The 18,446-nt window shown below is 47.3% G+C and overlaps 2 protein-coding genes across 6 annotated transcripts; both read right to left on the bottom strand.

The window, feature by feature from the left end:
- Positions 1–6,244, bottom strand: p2ry10 (P2Y receptor family member 10). Of its 4 annotated transcripts, none has more exons than XM_047021915.1 (6): positions 5,591–6,244; positions 5,076–5,249; positions 4,881–4,974; positions 3,604–3,943; positions 3,167–3,347; positions 1–2,860 (listed from the first exon to the last, which is right to left on the bottom strand). In XM_047021915.1, the coding sequence occupies exons 4-6, from the start codon at positions 3,786–3,788 to the stop codon at positions 1,946–1,948; spliced, it is 1,281 nt and encodes a 426-aa protein (XP_046877871.1). In that variant the 5' UTR covers positions 3,789–3,943; positions 4,881–4,974; positions 5,076–5,249; positions 5,591–6,244; the 3' UTR covers positions 1–1,945. The 4 variants fall into 4 exon arrangements, with proteins under 4 accessions (XP_046877871.1, XP_046877865.1, XP_046877879.1 ...); XM_047021909.1 differs by having other exon boundaries at positions 5,076–5,291; XM_047021923.1 differs by lacking the exon at positions 5,591–6,244 and adding an exon at positions 4,143–4,200 and having other exon boundaries at positions 5,076–5,584.
- Positions 6,245–8,484: 2,240 nt separating this feature from the next.
- Positions 8,485–13,565, bottom strand: lpar4 (lysophosphatidic acid receptor 4). Of its 2 annotated transcripts, none has more exons than XM_047019138.1 (3): positions 13,179–13,565; positions 10,131–10,869; positions 8,485–9,852 (listed from the first exon to the last, which is right to left on the bottom strand). In XM_047019138.1, exons 2-3 carry the CDS (start codon positions 10,704–10,706, stop codon positions 9,337–9,339), a joined length of 1,092 nt encoding a protein of 363 aa, XP_046875094.1. In that variant the 5' UTR covers positions 10,707–10,869; positions 13,179–13,565; the 3' UTR covers positions 8,485–9,336. The 2 variants fall into 2 exon arrangements, with proteins under 2 accessions (XP_046875094.1, XP_046875102.1); XM_047019146.1 differs by having other exon boundaries at positions 8,486–9,852; positions 13,121–13,565.
- Positions 13,566–18,446: the final 4,881 nt, after the last annotated feature.

Here is an 18,446-nt window from a genome sequence, read left to right on the forward strand (position 1 = left end):
GCACTGTATCTATCCATCCATCTATCCATCCATCTATCCATCTATCTATCCATCCATCCATCCATCTCTGTTATACTTGAAGCCACTTAAGTTGTCTTTAGATTCAGTTTCAGCCTGTATAAAACTGGACGGGATAAAAAAAAAGGATAAAACCTGCGTGAAAGTCATGCAAAAACTAGTTCAAAAACACCAAGTGTGTATTGTGAAATATTGTGTGTATACTGCATAAACAAAGTAGTATAAAAGGTTTGTGAATAATTGATCTTGGGAACAGTGCATGCTAAAAATATTCATAACTGTACCTTTAAAGTAATACCACTTGAAACCATGTGGTCTGCAACTGAAAAAAAGGGCGGTGTTGGATACACTAGCAACAGTTAATGTAGGTTATATAAGGACCTGCAACCAAGTTTCGAAAAGGATGTATGTGTCCAGGTTGCAACACATGCCCTGCTTATTGTAGTCATTTAGCTTGGCCATGGTTCAAGTACTGTCCTTTCCTTGGTTTGTCTCACAAACAAAAACAGCTGGCAAGCAGCTAGCGCAACTGCAGTTCTCCCTCTCACTGATAGCCCCCCATCAGCACCTGCATCACAAATGATCTGGCACTGCCCCTGTGGGTGTGCTTCCTCTCTACAAGTTGCTTTTTTTCTATTGTTCTAGTTGTGGTTTGTGGAAGAAACTGTTCCTGTTACTTTACAGAACGTTGGGTAAACAAAATGGTGTGAATGATTCACTTTGTTTTCATCAGTTGCTGTGCCATAGACTTCCTTTTTACATGAGTCTAAGGTGCACCGCTGGCATTCTGTCTACCCACTGACTCCCTGGTAGAAAGTCTTCATGTCCATACTTTGGCTAGGTAGCATACAGTGATCCACAGTGACCCAGTTTTGTCAGATGAGCCCCACAATCCAGTCTCTCTGCACACACCTCCCTGCCTTCTCACCTGTCCTCCCTTTGAGGGGGCACATTGGATTAACCAGGCTATCCATCCCTCTCATTCTGACAGGACAACCCATCAGTCTATCTACAAGTTAAACACCCCTATGAACATGAAGTCATCATCACATTAGCGGTGACTTCTGAATGACCAGCACACAATATACAAACAGAATGTTTTCATCTTTCAAACTAAAACAAGCTTGACTTTTATTCATGTTATAAACTAGAAGGTTGTGCAACAGTAGTTGCAGCACAAAACTAGCTTCATACTGACCCTTCAACACTAGCTTATCTGTTGCAGTTTATTCATGATCTCTAAGTTGAGGCCATGGACTGGACGTGAAGAACGTCAAATGATGCTTACAGTGGATTTGAAAATAACTGGAGTTTGTGTGTGTATTCATGAGATTGCTCAGCAGTTGTTGGCATCCTGATTATCTTAGTCTGGGTGTGCCTGTGGTGCTAGATATGAAAGACACCTCAGATGACTCATAACTGTACAATGTTCATGCCACCCAGACACACACACACACACAGCACTACAAAGCAGGGTCCAATTCAGTTCCTCTGGAAACTGGAAATGTTTTTTAAACAACAGCTCCTCTGGCTCCACACACACTCAAGCTAAGGTCAGGCCGCTCCAGGGTCAGTTTATAAACAATCCACTGTCACATGACCCAGGGAAGTTCTCCTCACTTCCTCATCTGAAGTCATTGTGTTGTGACGTGTTCCATCCCATTATTATCAAGGACGCCAGCTGCATGACCAAGCTGCATCTCATCTGATCACTGGTAGAGGAGGAATAGGAGGAGGGCGGAAGAGGAGTGTCTTGAATTCCCTTTGGGATCAATAGAGTGAATTGAACCGAATTGAATTTGAGGCAGAGACGGAGGAGGAGGAGGCAGAGCGGGAAGAGGAGAGGAAGTGCTCCTCCTTAAGTGGCACGAGGGGCTTCAGAAGGAGCAGCGGTCAGACCGAGGAGGCGCCTCTGCTCCCTGGCCCGCTATTCCCTGTACGAGGAGACGCTCTCCATGCTCGTGAGACGCTCCCTGTTCGGCCGAGGCTGCTGCGAGGAGCACGGAGGGGAGGAGAGCAGGTTGGAGGAGTTGGAGGATGTGCGTCTGCGGAGGTGCATCCTAAACTCTGCAGTCAGGAAGTAGTAGAGGAGGGGGTTGAGACAGCAGCTGACGCTGGCCAGACACAGGGACACCGGGTGGAACTGAAGCACTGCCTTCTGCGTGGGGCAGTGGGACACCAAACCCTGCGACACCATGAGGTAGAGCAGGAAGTTGAGGTGGTAGGGTGCGAAGCAGACCAGGAAGAGGGCGGCGCAGCTCAGGACCATGCGGAGGCCGCGGCGCTTCTCTCCATCCGTCTGGCGGGAGGAGGAAGAGAAGGAGGAGGCTCTGGTGGTGGGGGTGTGGGCCGCCAGGTTGGTCTGTCCACGTTCCTCCTTGTCCTGCTTCTGTCGGAGCGAGCGGGCGATGCGGTAGGAGCTGTAGCTGACGGCTAGGAGCGGCAGCAGGAAGCCAAACAGCTCCGCCACTGACATCATGGCCGCCGCCAGGGGGAGGGGCAGCTGGCGAGTAGGTAGGTCCTTGAAACAGCCGGGACTGGCCGTGTCGCCGGGGGTGGAGAGGGAGGTCAGGCTGAGGCTGGTGCTGGGATGGAAGCTTGTATACAGGGGGGAGACATTGGGCTGATAATTGACTGCAGGGCCAGGCGTAGAAGTGGAGTAGGGGCTGGTGTTCGGGACGAGGCTGGTGCTGGTGGAGCTCCTCATGATGATGAAAGGGGAGCAGCCCAGTCCCGCCACCAGCCACACGCTGGCGCTGATGAGCATGTCGTAGCGCCGCCTCCACCTGCGGGCACAGAAGGGCTTCAGCAGGAACACACACCTCTGCACGCTGATACACACCTGGGGGAGAGGAGGAGGAGAGCGCTTGGTAAAGTTAAGGTTCTGTGTGTGTGTGTGTGTGTGTGTGTGTGTGTGTGTCAATCTGCCTGCCTGTCTGCATGGATCACTGGCTTACTGTCTGACTCTTAATGATTGCCCAAACCCTGAGCATTCATTATTCAAGTCGAGTAATAATCTCCCTCAGGAAAATGCAGAATCAGAACCCTCTGCCTTAGTCTCTCTTGGACCCATTGCGTCACCCTACCCGTCTCCCTGTTTCCTCTCTGATATCACTGTTGCCCAAGGCCTGTGGTTGGCTCTGCTCACCAGGAAGAAGATGGAGGCATACATGTTGAGGTATTTGAGATAGAAGCAAAGCAGGCAGAGGGGCTGTCCGAAGGGCCAGGAGTGGGTGAAGTAGTAGTAGATCCTGAGAGGCAGAGAGAGGATATGGGCCAGGTCTGCCAAGGCCAGGTTAATCATGAAGATCACTGCCTTGGTCTTCTTTCTGTGGGATTGGAGAGGGAAGGCAGAAGTTTAAGGTAGGTGTATCTGTGTGTGTGTGTGTGTGTGAGTGTGGGAGTGAGAAGTTGTGTCAGTGGTAGGGGTGTTTCTGCATGTGTGTGCGTGTGAAAGACTGTGTGTGAGTGTGCATGCAGGTTGTAGGAGGCAGTGTGTGTGTGTGCGTGCGTGTGTGTGTGTGTATGTGTGTGTGTGTGGACGGGTGGGTGAGGGTGTGTGTGGAAGGGAGCGTGTGCATGTACCTGATGTATGTGCAGAGCACCCACAGGGCCGTGGCATTCAGCAGCAGGCCAGGTACAAAGAGAACCAGATAAAAGTACGTGTACAGCTGGTCCATGTGGTGCTCCCGTCCACTCAGATTATACGTACACTGTGAGGAGGAGTTAGCCAGTGGCTCCACTCTCAAGGCTGACGCGTTCTGGTACATACTTGCTCTGTCTTTTTTCTTACTCTATCTCTCTCTCTCACACACACACACACACACACACCCACACACACACTAAGGGCTTGAGTTAAACAAACCCCAATGTTACAGCATCACGTGTCATCTTACACACCCTCATACACACTGGGCAGGTGCATCTGGAACAGAGAGCCAGATGGACAGATATGAGTGGAATATGAACATGGGATCAAACACACAACGTATTACAGGTGCAGAAGAACAGTGACTCATGGTTACAGTGTGAAAGTACAGCTTGCCAGAAAACCCAGTATATCTGCCCGCCTGTTTCAGTGCTAAACCACTTTGTTGCCATAGTGTATGTTCTGTCATTCCTACACAGTCTTCAATCTAGGACTGTCCATTCTAGGATCCCCCATGCCTAGGCAGGAAATGTCTGAGAGAGAGAGAGAGAGAGAGAGAGAGAGAGAGAGAGAGAGAGAGAGAGAGAGAGAGAGAGAGATAGAGAGAGAGAGAGAGAGAGAGAGAGAGAGAGAGAGAGAGAGAGAGAGAGAGAGAGAGAGAGAGAGAGAGAGGGTAAGAATGCAAGACAGAGGGAGAGAGAGAGAGTTATCTCCTCATCTGAACAAACGTTTTCCAACCTCCACTAGCCAACTCCCTTCCTGTAATGGACCGAGAGAAGGAGGGAGTGGCCGACAGAGAACAAGCATGAGGAACAGAGAGATGGAGGATGGGGGAATAGAAACTGAACAACAAGCACCCTAAACGTGTCTGCGTGGGACTGAGAGAGAGAGAATGCATCTCCACACACACACAACAACATGATCAAAAGAAAACTGTCTTTCAACCTCCGTTATGTGCTTGGCCAGCCTGCACCAAATGTACGGCAACACTGAAGGTGTAGAAAAATAGATTATTTCCTGACACTGGGTTATACACTTACAGTTGTAACTCTCAAATGTTTCTTATTGTAAAGAGGGATAATTGATATGTCGTTTTTCTAGCCTTCCTGTGAAGATACTATGTTACCAACCCCGTTGAATGTATGACAACTTCTAACATCTTACGTGTCTAGCACCACAGTTAACAAATTTAGTTTGTATCTGGATATATTACCTTAAAATCCCCTTTGGTCTTTTGGTCTGAAGGTCTTTAAGAGTTGGAGTGGATAGTCCTCTGTGTCACCAATAAGATCCACGGCATAATTTACCTGTGATTAATATACTCACACGTTAAGTTGATTTCGCTTTTGCATGAACTCGTACACACACATCTATGCCAATCAGACAACTGGTGAAAAAGCAAACCAACCTCTGTGTGCATGTGCAGTTGGCTTGTTGCTTTCGGCCTGGCACGCAGCACGCAGGTTTGTGTGCGGGTGTCAGTGTTGGGTGTTGCAGGTTTCTGGTGCAGCGCTGTGTTCTCCGTCCACCAATGTCTTGAGCGCGGGTAAAGGAAGTGGCTCTGATAGCACTCCGCCCGGGACTGCCTCAGGGTTTTTGGACCATAAACTATGTCAGTTTTGCACTAGCACCACAACATGAAGGAGATCGAGCGGGCGAGAGAGAGCGAGAGAGAGAGCGAGAGAGAGAGAGCGAGAGAGAGAGAGCGAGAGAGAGAGAGCGAGAGAGAGAGAGAGAGAGAGAGAGAGAGAGAGAGAGAGAGAGAGAGAGAGAGAGAGAGAGTGTCTCAGCAGACAGGATGCGTGTTGAGGCCAAGGGAGAGAGCAAAGATCTAACTGTTAGACAGACAGACAGAGATACAGACAGGCAGACAGACAGACATAAATACAAACAGACAGACAGACAGACAGACAGATTACCTACATTATCACAAGGGAAGATCTGCAGGGATGTCTCTTCAGAAAGATGCAGATCCTACTGAAGCTGTCGGTCAGTTCTATTCTACAAGCCAACACGTTGCTCCAAACCAAAGAAACAAAGTTATCATTGATGCTCAGATATCTGCCTCCTCAGCAGCTTTGCTATAATACATCTGCATAGAAAGGATCTCCGCCCAAAAAGAGGAGTGTGTCTACTTCCTCTTATGAAATATGTAACTTCCTTTTTCAAACTGTCTTTATCATAATTTCCCTCCATTATGAAGAGAGCTGTCTCTGTTTACTGATGAAGTCTTTGTCCAACTGTCTGCAAACATTGGGACAGCTGCTCAGAGTAGGTTTATTTTTCTGACTGTTTTCCTGGTTTAAGTTTTTATGGTGCCCCTTCTAACACTTGGCCAGTCTTGGTTTGCCCCAGTATTGTGATGTGGCTCCATCTGCTCTGCTGTCTTCTCCTTTCCTTTCCTCCACCACTCTGCTCTTACTGTGTGTTCACCTGCTTTAGCTTTCTGGGTTCATTTCTGCAGATAAAGAGAGAGAGAGATCAAGTCCACTCCAGACTGCTGAGACGCAAGTCATAATGTTCTTTCAGCTGTTCCTCAGAAATAGCTGCAATTCCAGGGGACTGAGATCTTCAATGTATTCTGCAACATACATTGTTTTAACATCTGAAAACATGAGAGACGGAGAGAGAAGTTAGAACTAGGCCGAGGCAGGAAGAATGTCAAGAAGAACTGTTTTTCTTTTTTTAGTTTGTTGGTGTCTGTGGTTTCATCACCGATGTTCATTTTATCTTCAGCAAAAACATTGATACCATCAATGTAGCTACGTGTGCAACTTTCTAATCACCAGGCAGAGGTTGTCCTGTTGTTTACGGTCATTGATTATTTATGGGTTTCAAACCTGCAGTATTATTTTAAGGAAGTGTTAACATACTCAAAAAAGATAACAATAACAAAAGCCCTTTTTAATTTTAGTGCATTACTATGTGACAATGTCAAGTCTGTTTTCAGAAACTAAACCTTGCCAAAGCATGCAAGATGCAATAGTCTTCAGGTAAACAAATAAACCCTGTTGTACATTTCGGTGTATGACAGGGGCAATAACAGCATATGCATCCACACATAAACAGACTGGCATCCATCCTGATAGGGAAAGTAGCCTATAAAAAAAAACAAATAAACATTTGATTTTTGCATTGAAGTGTTAAAATGTCATCAATATTTTACTTTCAAAGATCTCCACATCTGCCCTTTTCAGCATCTATTCACTTTCCTTACTTACACATTTTGTCACAAGATTACTTTAAATAAGCCTCGGCCATTAAATCAATTGCATGCTTTGAAATTTGTGCTGGAGAGCAGACAGGAGCGTGATTCTACAGTTTTTGAGGCAGGATAAATTGGAATTCACAGTGCCACCTCCAGGTTGGTTTTGGTACAGAGCAGTCAGCCTCACTGCAGTTCCAGCCACCTACCACCAGAGAGCAGGTCAGGACAATTTGATTGTGCACAGATCTTGAACCTTTGGCCTGAATCCCTGCATGAACGATTGTGTATATTTAGTAAAGGAAATTATCATGTGCAGTTCAAGCCCAGTTGAAAATATCATTTAAGTTTGGACACAAATCACATTTTATGCTGGGTTAGACATCAATTTTAATGAACTGCAACCCCCATCCGCTTTCCCCACCCCACCACCTCTCAACTCACATAACCACTGCCCTCTTTTCTCCTCTTCTCTCACACAGTTTCTACCTCTACAACCCCCCCCTCCACCAGCTCCGTCTGTAAGGAGTCCCTTCAGGAGGTGACTGTACACATGGTCATGCCAATCACTGTGCCAGGGAGGCCTCGTGTGTCAGAGCTGGGATTACAAGATAAACACCAACCCTGGGGGTGGAGCCAGCGGTAGCTTCTGTAGAAGATGTACGCAGCTGGTAGCTGACTGAAGTTCTGATCTCACTTTAAGTCATGAAAAAAGACAACCATTTCCTTCTTTCCTCCTTCCTCTTCCTCGTTCTCTCTCTCCCCTCCTTCTGTGTTCTTACAAGTTTTTCCAGTTACTAGTTGTCCCAAGGCTGTCTCTGCTGATATGCATTACACTGCATTACCTACTGATGGCTGAAATGTAATTTAGGGTGACCTGATTACATTCAATTACATACAGGCCTTGCAGTGCTGAGTAAGGCAGCCTCAGTTTGGCAGACTGGAAGCTAAGTGATAAACAACAGAGGCCAACAACATGTAATGTCCCAGACGGCGCCCGAGGCCTGTCTACGGTGAAAGTGTCTTTGTCTTAGTGAGCCCAGTCCTTAACCTGAACACACACTTATACTTGAACTTGTACTCACACTCAACTTGAAAACACCATCAGGAGTTGTGCTTGCTGCAATCGGTACTTGCTTGTTAATCAAGGGAAGGTTACCTACCAGATTGGGCTATGTAACATTTTGTCAAGTGTTTGTGTGCAAGTACCCCTGTGAAAAGTGTGTATGTGTGTGTACCCAAGGATGTATTTATGTGTGTATGTAAGAGACTTAGAGTAGCTCTACAGTCTAAGGCCAGATTAAGGCAGAGAGGACTCTTTCAGAGCCACACAATGGGCCATTGCTCCGGTCATAATAAGCATTTGGCGCCGGAACCATCCAGCAGCTCAAGAGTTTCCCTCCAGAACCCTGGACAAGCTTACAGTAAGTAGTGGGTGAAAACAAACTAAGACAACTATCACAACCCCTTAAACCCAAGCCTATCACCCCTGAATCCACAATACTCCAGGCCTGGATTTCATGGGCTCTTATAAAATGGACTGTACCAACTGCAGGAGAGGAAGGGAAGGGGGGGGGGAGAGATTAACACAGTCCAGCCAGCAGTTTGGAACAGGGTTTTAATGGCCTCAGTCAGGCTGCAAACAGACAGTCAGTGCAAAACCCAGTCAACTCAGCAGGTCTAGGAGCTGCTGTGGGACAACATTAGTGGAACCGTTTGCCTCACTAAACAGTCTCAGGCTTAAAGGTTATATAGAACAACACAACAGCAACTACAGCAACAGCATTGTTTCAGCAGACTTACAACAGTGTTTAACAGCACTACACTCATTAAGGAACAGTTACAAAATCTCAAAAGATCTTAATGACAGTGCATTTGTTTGTGTGTGTGTGTGTGTATGTATCAGTCTGTCTGTGCGTGCATGCACCTGTGTATGTTTTAGTACTGTATGTTTAGCCTGAGTATAATAGTCTCAAAGTCTCTGGTCCATGAGAACGATGCAGATGTGTGAGTCTTTCTGAGTGTCTAGGGATGTGAGGCTGGGTTCCCCAATATTCTGTCCTATTCAGTCACACTCGCACGTACACACACACACACACACTTATACACACATTCCTCTCCTATTATGGTTAATCCCTAAAGCCCATGCCGTATTTTAAGATTTACCTCAGCTAATTTAGCTAATCTGCTCAGTTATGTGTTTATCACTTCCAGGACCAAACTGCTGATCGCCCTGTTTCTCAAGTGAGGCCCAAGTTGAAGGTGAAGACCTCGAGTCCCTCAAAATTAGTTCCGACCTATCCCCTTTGTCTGTTTCTGCATTCTCTTTCCGTTGTCACCTGTCTTCTCTGTCTCTCTTCCAGTAACCCTCTTGTCCTTTTCCTTTTCTCTTTCTCTTCCCCCTTCTTTCCTTGAAGGGGTCATAAACAGAACTTCCTGTGGACTCAACACTGTCCCCCTGCTGTCAGAACTGGGTCTCCGACACGCCTGTCTCTTTGCCGTTGCTGGCCAGCGCGCTTGCGTCACGACGCGTGTCCCTGGTGAGCGTACTGAGGTTGTTGGTCTCGGCTTCGCTGCTCAGGTGCGTGTCACTGCGCGGGTTGCTCTCCTGACGCACACCCAGACTCTTGGCCCCCGTGGTTAGACTCTTCTGGAAGCTCTCTGAGGTGAAGTAGTACACCACGGGATCCAAGCAGCAGTTGAGGGTGGCCAGACACAGGGTGATGGGGTAGAGGGTGCGGGCAAAACGCTCCACGGCGCAGCTGGCGAGAGCCTGGGTGCGCACCAGGGCGTAGAGGAAGAGGATGGAGTTGTAGGGCACAAAGCAGATGATGAAGATGGCGAGGTGGACCAGGATCATCCGCAGGACGCGGCGCTTGCTGTCGCAGCCGTGGGCCACGGTGACTGGGCGGCGCAGTGTGCGGAGCACCATGGAGGAGCACACCAGGTTGATGAGGAGAGGAAGCAGGAAACCAACAATCTGAACAGGAAGGACAACGCTCGTAAATAAACTGAAACTGAACCCAGAGCAGGGCTTTGACTTTCACAGAGAAGCTTGTATTTCTTTTACTGGGTTTGTCCAATGATAGCCTTACTTTGAGCAATATTAGCAATTTAATCTCTCTACATGAGCTTTACTTTTATCTCTCTTTCTACAACCAACAGTCTACACTTCTGTCCGTCCATTTTTTCCTAATAACCACTCTTTTTCTTCCATCTCCATCCCTCCCACCCTCCCTCCTGCCTTCCCTTGCTCACCTCGATGAAGATGGTGATCTTGGACAGATAGGTCCTCCAGGTGCTCTTGGAGAAGCCCTCGAAGCAGGCCGTGGCCTTGTTCGCCCGGTTGATGGTGGAGAAGAACGTGACGGAGATTCCTCCGCCCACGATGGTCAGCCACACGGCGGCGCACACCAGCGCCGCGTTCCGGCGTGTGCGCACCGAGCGCGAGCGGAAGGGGTAAACAATGGCGAGGAAGCGGTCCACGCTGATGCAGGTGAGGAACAGCATGCTGCCGTAGATGTTGGTGATGAAGGCCGTGCCGGACACCTTGCACAGGCCGTCCCCGAACGGCCAATGGCGGTTGACGTTGTAGAACACCTTGAAGGGGAGGGTGAAGACGAACACCAGGTCGGACAGCGCTAGGTTGGTCATGAACAGCGTGGTCTCGTTCCGGAGCTTCATACGGAAGCAGAAGACGAAGAGGGCGCCGCAGTTGGTCACCAGTCCCAACACGAACACCACGCTGTACACCACCGAGTACAGGTCGTATTTGAAGGAGTCGTCGATGCCGCAGTCCTCCATACCCGTCTCGTTGAGCACCAGGCTGGCCATGGCGGGGTCGTGTGGGGGGGAGGGCCGTCCCCTCTCCTCGGGTCAGAAGGACAGGCGGGGCGGGGTTTGGTCTGGTGGAGCGGGTGGGGTACGGTGTCAGTGGGCCGTCCACCTGGCGAGTCTTTTCCGGGCCATTGCGGCGGTCACACACACTCCAAGGCTCCTGTAGGGATAAAAATGGAGAGAGGATGAGTAAGCATTTTCAGTGCTTTCTCAAAAATTTGACCCGATTGAACTGGTTATGAGTTGGCCTTGAATAATCAAACAACCCTTCGAGTACCATTAACACGCGGGCCTTATGAGTAAATAAATATGACATTGCTTACAAATATCACACAACACCTGGATATCATCAGGCCTGCCTTAACCCCTGACTCTCTGAGATGGTGTCTAGGTTTGTGGTGCGGTGTATGACTGAGAGAGTAACTATACTGTACAATGTGTGTGTGTGGGCCCGTCTCTGAAAGGCTGAGTGAGTTCACTGTGCTCCACACACAGAGGGAAGCAGTTCTCATGCTGGTGTGGTATGTGTGTGGGCATCGGTAGGAGTGGGCGAGGCGGTGGGCTGAGGAGAGCCAGAGACATGCCAGCCTGTCTGCCAGGGCTGCGGGGTCAGAAACATTCCCCCGTAGATAAGGGAGGGCTTCTGCTCCAACTCTGACTCCTCGTGTCATAAACAACGACAGCCAATAGACAGGTACTGGATTGGACAGACCACAGGTCTATCGCAGAGCTTAACTTAGTCTCATTCAACATACTGACAGAGGTTAAACTGAAGACAGATGTAGTCTATGTAGACATGCACGCTCAATGACGCACACAGGCCGGCGCGCCGTGCACACGCACACGCGTGCACACGCACAAACTCAAACGCACAGAAGCTGGGCTGTAGGAGTGAGCAGTCTATCAGTCTGTTTCAATGCCAGCTGCCATGTGACATCTTTACTGCGTTTTCACACGCCTCTCTAAAAGGCTTCACTGCTCCTCACAATACCCTCCCTGTACCAGCTCTCACACATGCACAGACGCACATGAACTTACACAAATTCACATCCACACACATGCACGCAACACTCACACACACACACAGACATACACAAAAATGAACACGGTGACACAAACTTTTACACACACACACAAACACAGGAGACTTTGTATTCTGTGGCCCTGATACTGCCTGTACCAGATTCAGCTGGCTTCTATAGAATATGAATGCCTTGTCTGCACCAGTTCTCTTGTGATGTAGGTACCCCAAACTGTTTTGGTCAACGACCCCAACGACGACGAATTTTCATTTTTGTTGTGTGTGTGGGTGGGGAGTGGGAGTGGTCAAAACATTGCTTGCTCTAACTGCGTAGAATAGGGGGGATTCAATTTGAACTGAAACTCCTTCATTTTGGGTTGTGAATGTTTTCTGGAGCATTCTGTCACCACACAACTCAATCAGCTGTTTTTCTAGCCACGGTTTTGAAAACAGAGAATCATCTCATTCTTCTCCTGTGACCAAATTTAAATACAGGCGAACACACATGTGGTCACCACCCTCAGCTTGGGACTCACTGTCACTGTCAACACCGGAATGTACTGTTCTCCTACATGTTATGATACTGAAAAATTAGCTTTCTTTAGAATGTACAAACAAATGCACGCCTACGTGTAAATTGACGTGTGTGTGTGTCTGGTGTATGTGTGTACGCGTGTACACACGTGTGCAGTGCGGGGGAGTGAGTGTGTAGGGGCCCAGGTCCTGGACTTTGTCTGGACAGCTGCAGAGCAGCACAGTTTGATCATAGCAAAAGAGGGTAAGTGAGGCGGTTTGGGGAACATTCTTTAGAGACCTGCTGGCTTGAAGATATCAGATTCAGCCTCCCCTCTAATCCAGCTGTTCCTTTCTCTCACTCTCTGGGCCAAGGAGGAGTGAAGGAAACTGCAGCATGAGTCACTTACATATAGGAGATATGCCTAAACAAAAACACTTTTTATCCATAGGAACTTTCCAGTTTGGGAAGTGTATACAAGTATTTGTGTATTATGTCCAGAATTAACAGCCAATATGTTGACTGGCACTTGTCTAACTGTTTATGAAAAGCAATGCGGAAGAGTGAGGGGGGGGGGGGGGGCATTCTCAAGTTGATAAGCAGACTGCCAAGAAAGACTAACTGTCCATGATACTTCAAAACAATGAGCCCTGCCCGTTAGTTATCACATAATTTCCTGTTGGCTACTAATCATGTCTTGTAATAACCGTTGGATATTTTCTGCATAGCCTAGGTAGTTCAACATAAATAATCAAGTCACTGGATAGTAGCCTACGTTCGAAAAATACACATATTAGCAACATTTAGGAAATATCACTGTAACAAAGTACACTGTTGGCAGGCAGTCGATATAGGCTACGCTCATTGTACACTGACCTCTGGTGAAACTGAGATTTGACATGATTTATCTTGTTGAGTGATGATGACAGCTCACCTCGTTGTCGCCTGGCGTTATCAGCTCAATACAACCGGAAAGGTCTATCGTGTCTTATCAAATGAAGAAAATCTAGGCTACATCAGATGTTTCATTCCATAACTGTTGGCGGAACTCGATGTCATCGGTTACTTCCAAACATAGATGCTGTGAAAAGTTTAAGTCCCCTATCTTTAGAAATCGAACATCGCAAAAAGCTACTTAAAAATTTAAATATTTCCGTTAATCTTGCTAAGTCACAACTTCCCGAAATCCTCCAGCCAGGATCGACAAAAGGATAATGTATCACATCCAGCTCGCAGCTTTCCGTGCTTGTTAGAGTATGTTCACCATCGCGTTGATATGTGAGTGTGTATGTGTGTGCATGGGCTGGACGGCGACTTGCATGGCCACAGGAAACAAGACAATAGCACCTCGGTCGCAGCAGAGGGGGACGGGACGCAGGGGAGGGGTCGCGGGGTGGGGGGCTAGAGGCTAGGGGCTAGGGGGGCGGCTGAATGGTTGACTGTAGGGTCTTAGGGAGGAGGAAAGGGAGAGAGGCACACTGGCTGGCTGGTGTCATCAGTAGCTAAATTGGGTAGCTGATTGTTGGACTGGGCCCAAGGCTTCTTCCTGTGCGATGTATTGGTCTTCCTTTTACTCAAAGGTTGACTTATTTTGACTAATAACACAACATTAAATGAAAGGGTAATTACAGCTCTTTATTTTCTCTATTGCCAAAAACCCACAAGAACTGTAGCTGACATCTGAAAGTTTAGTAACATCACAAAGTAAAAGGCATGTAATACCCTTGTGTTAATTGTGTTAGGGGCAGGGTTAAAGGTCTTCATAGGCTTTCAACCGTTGGTGGTGCTGACCTCATCTAGTAGCTATCTTTGGGGTCTGATCAAAGCTGTGCCACACTATTGTTCAAACCATACAGACTACTTGCAGTTACAGTGGCCTATATATAGCCAGGTGTCTAGGCGTTGCTTTGGAGAATTTCCCATTGTGTTTGACCTGGCACAGAGCTGGGATCATGTGTGTGTGCGCGTGGGTGTGTATGTGTGTGTGTGTGTGTATGTGTGTGTGTGCATATGATAGAAGGGATGTGATCTTTGGGCTGGTGTCTCAGGCAGTCAGGCAAGGTTCTCAACAATAGCAGCAGGGAGGACAGGATGTCCTGCTCACTGCTCTCTAGCACACTTACAAACACAGAAATATACATGGTCAAGCACAAACATGTCCACACACAAACAGCCACATAAATAAGCACGAACACATGCATGTGCACTGAGCAAACGTGTAAATTGAAAACAAGTCATTGTACTTCTTCATGATGTTACGTAAAGTGTCTTTCAACTGTGTTTTTTCAGTTATGTTGGCCTTGTGATCAACCCTTACCTTGATTCACCGTTTGTTAATCAGTGTAAAATGAGACTTTTTCCATGAAACCATTTGAAACCCTTAACTAAGAGATGGTATGATTGGAAAGAGCTTAATGGAAGGTAAACTTGGCCTACACCTTCTGATGGACAGTTTATAATAGGAAGAAGTGTTACTGTTAACATAAACTGTGAGTATTTTTCAATAATTTTGAATGATACAACTCTCAAACACACTCCCAGGAGTTGGATGGACACTCACTCAAACTGTTGTTGTTTCTCATCTATGCAAACACACACTCACACTAACACACAGTCAAGTGTTTGGTAAGGGTTACTAAATTGTGTAACCCTGGACTTGGCTGTGTGAGTCACACCACTCAGAACAAAGACCCCATTACCAAGCCTCTCTCTCTCTCTCTCTCCCTCTCTCTCTCTCTCTCTCTCTCTCTCTCTCTCTCTCTCTCTCTCTCTCTCTCTCTCTCTCTCTCTCTTTCTCTCTCTCTCTCTCTCTCTCTCTCTCTCTCTCTCTCCCTCTTTCTCTCTCTCTCTGCACCCCCACCCATTGCTGTCTCCCTCCAGCAAATTGATGTTTCCTGTCTTCTCTTCTTTTTCTGTCCATCCTCTCATTGAGTGTGTGTCTCGGAGGGTAGAGGGCGGCTGGTTGTGTCGTACATACCTCTGTCCTGACAACAAGCCTGAGACAAAGGCAGCAGAGCACCACAGTCCTGGAGACCAGGCGGCTCTGTCTTTATGGACGCACATTAATGTTGAGACTGGAAGCCTGCTGCTGCACTCCCCATCTCTCTCTCTCTCTGTCTCTCTCTCACTCTCTCACACTCCCTCACATTCTCTCTCTCTTTTTCTCTCTCTCTCTATCTGATTCTCTCTCTTACACATACTTTCTTTATCAGGCTCTCTCCATACCACCCCCACCCTTCCACCCATAATATAGATATGTGCTTTTCCACACAAGGGTCACTAGCCTGCTCCCGCTGTCCTGGCTCAGCTGAGACTGAGTCAGTTTAGACCGGCTCCACTTGAGCCAGCCGAGTAAGACTGTTTACCCCACAGCACTGCTAGGCACAGGCAGGCCAGTCATGAGTGACCTGGCTGAGCTGCGACACGGGCCGCTGGACTGGCCGCAGATACCTGGAGACTGCCAATCATGATGACGGGTCTGTCCACCCGTCATCACTGGTCTGCTGGCAGCTTTGGGTCTAGCTCCTGTCTGCTGGGGACAACCATTAAAGTGTCTGTCTGTGTGTGTGTGTGTGTGTGTGTGTGTGTGTGTGTGTGTGTGTGTGTGTGTGTGTGTGTGTGTGTGTGTGTGTGTGTGTGTGTGAGAGAGTGAGAGAGTGTATTGTGACATGTGGTCCCAGGTCACTTTGGAGGGATGCTATGTTCCCAGCAGGCGGAGGCAAAGCCCAGACCTACTGAGTTCTAGTCTTACAGCAGAACAGTACACATAGGGATTATACACACCTGAATCAAGTTTTGTAATTAGCTGAGACCCATATAATGGCAGGTGATTCTGGTGGGGAGAGAGAGATAGAGAGGACTGGAAGAGGTGTGACATCGACTGGTAAAAGTAAGCTCTGTATTTATGCTTATGTCAAGAGTTTTGGTTAATTTGACGGATATTAATTAGAGTGGAGGAAGTTGTGGACTTCATTTTTGGTCCATCCACCCCAATTTTGGTTCCTTTACGAGGCTTATTTTTGTTATGAACTGTGTACATTGTTGTTCTCTTTTGCCACGGGTCCTGGGAAAAGGACTGTTCTGTCGCACTTTAGAAAATTAACATAGCTGTGAGATTCTGCCTGGACAGTAGATTTGTTCTTAACTGACCAACAACACAAACCCAGAATCCTGTGCCGGCTTGTGTGACCAGGCTTGATTACATTGCTGCTCTTGGGGTCAGACAACTGTTGCAGACCTGACACTGATGGGTCATCACAGTGTTTTGGAAAAACTAAAAAAGTGTTTTTTTTCTGGTGTTCCAAGTCGACCTGATAGTTGTTGTGTGTCATACGTCAAAAAGAGTGGAATGTTCCGGACGCAGTCTATATATCTTGGACCAGAGTTTTTAAAGCACACCTGCTAAAGCAGCAGACATTAATGTGGCTGCACATGTTCAGCCAGGGACAGTGGTCACAGGTGCAGGCTCTTAGTGCTGGGGTTTGGGAGCCTGGGCTGTCATACTTCTGCTGATTGGGGCAGTTCCAGGAGAAGTCAGTAGGCAGCTGGCTTCTTTTTATGGAGTTTTAGCTTTCACAAGCAGCTCAGCAGTGGGAAGGGATCAATGCTACTTGTACTCTGTAACTAATTTACAGTTCTGAATTAATAACTGTATTCAAATAATGCTTCTATTCTATTCTGGGTATGTTTGTGTGTGAGAGAGGGAGAGATTTTGTTGATTGCCAAACAAAAAGCATGTTGGTTAACCCTCACCCACCTTCCATCTTTGCCTGTCTTAGTGATTGTTTCGAGAAACTCTTACAATCCCCCACATACACACACAAACACAAGAACGCACACATACACAAATGTTTGTGGTCAAGCAGCAGACTGACCTCTTCTATCCTCCCATACCCTCCCTTATCCTTACTCCTTTTTTTCCTTCCTTTGCCTCCCTCTCTTGCCTCTTCTTTTCTGTGATCCTCTACTTCTCTTTTCTGCTTTCCCATGTTCCCCTCTCCTTTAATCTACTATTTAGCTATTTTACCATCAAAAGTGGAATCAAGCCTTGGTAGTGTGCTGCTCTCTGGTGGAAATGTGTTTTACTTCAACTGGAAATGATCCCATTGCATCGAATACTGTACCCTTACGAGTGAACAGTTCTTTTACAATCACGAAGACACTAATTTCAGAACCTTGATGTCCTTTTTCAAAACTTTAGATACAAAACTCGAAACTGTCACTTGTAACACAGACTGTCACATGTTCAAAGCACAGCATAGTATTTTCATATCTTTAAAGACACCTTGTGCATGCAGAATCATTAGTTCAAATTTATCATGAAATATCACAGGAACATTCACTTAGATCATCCACACACAATATACCCATAGTTTCACCATGTAATTGTTTGTACAATCATTAAATATTGTACTACAAAATACGTGATACATTTATTTATTTAGCAGATGCTTTTATCCAAAGCGACTTCCAAGAGAGAGCTTTACAAAAAGTGCGTGGGTCAATGATCATAAACAAGATGGCCCCAAACATTTCGGGTAGCCAAAAACTTGAAGCATACATTGTGAAAAGCAAATAAGTGCCAATGGGTAGAACCAGAATTGTCATTGTGTTCCTGGAGGAAATAAGCTAACATCTGATCCAACAAATCTTTCTTAAGTGCTGGTGTACTCCCAGAACAAGTGCGTTTTTAGCCTTTTTCTTGAAGGTGGAGAAACAGTTAGTATCTCTGATGGAAGTGGGGAGGTGATTCCACCATTGGGGGGCCAGACAGGAGAAGAGCTTGGGTTGGGAGTGGGTGCTCTTGAGAGGTGGGGTCACCAGACGGTTGTCAGAAGAAGACCGTAGGTGGCGGGTGGGGGTGTAAGGCTGGACGAGAGACTTGATGTAGTCAGGTGCAGTCCCGTTCATCGCTCGGAAGGTCAGTACCAGGGTCTTGAATCTGATGCGGGCCGTGATGGGTAGCCAGTGGAGGGAGATGAGGAGCGGGTAGACATGGGTAGGTTGAAGATCAGGCATGCTGCTGCGTTCTGAATCCTCTGGAGAAAGCGGGTTGCACATGCTGGGAGACCGGCGAGAAGCGACTTGCAGTAGTCCAACTTGGAGAGGACGTGTGCTTGGACTAGCAGCTGGGTGGAATGCTCATACAGGTATCTCCTGATCTTCCGGAGGTTGTAGAGGGTGAATCTACACTAAGGTGAAA

This window comes from Hypomesus transpacificus, chromosome 1 (assembly GCF_021917145.1).
Source record: "Hypomesus transpacificus isolate Combined female chromosome 1, fHypTra1, whole genome shotgun sequence".
NCBI classification, from domain to species: Eukaryota; Metazoa; Chordata; class Actinopteri; order Osmeriformes; family Osmeridae; genus Hypomesus; species Hypomesus transpacificus.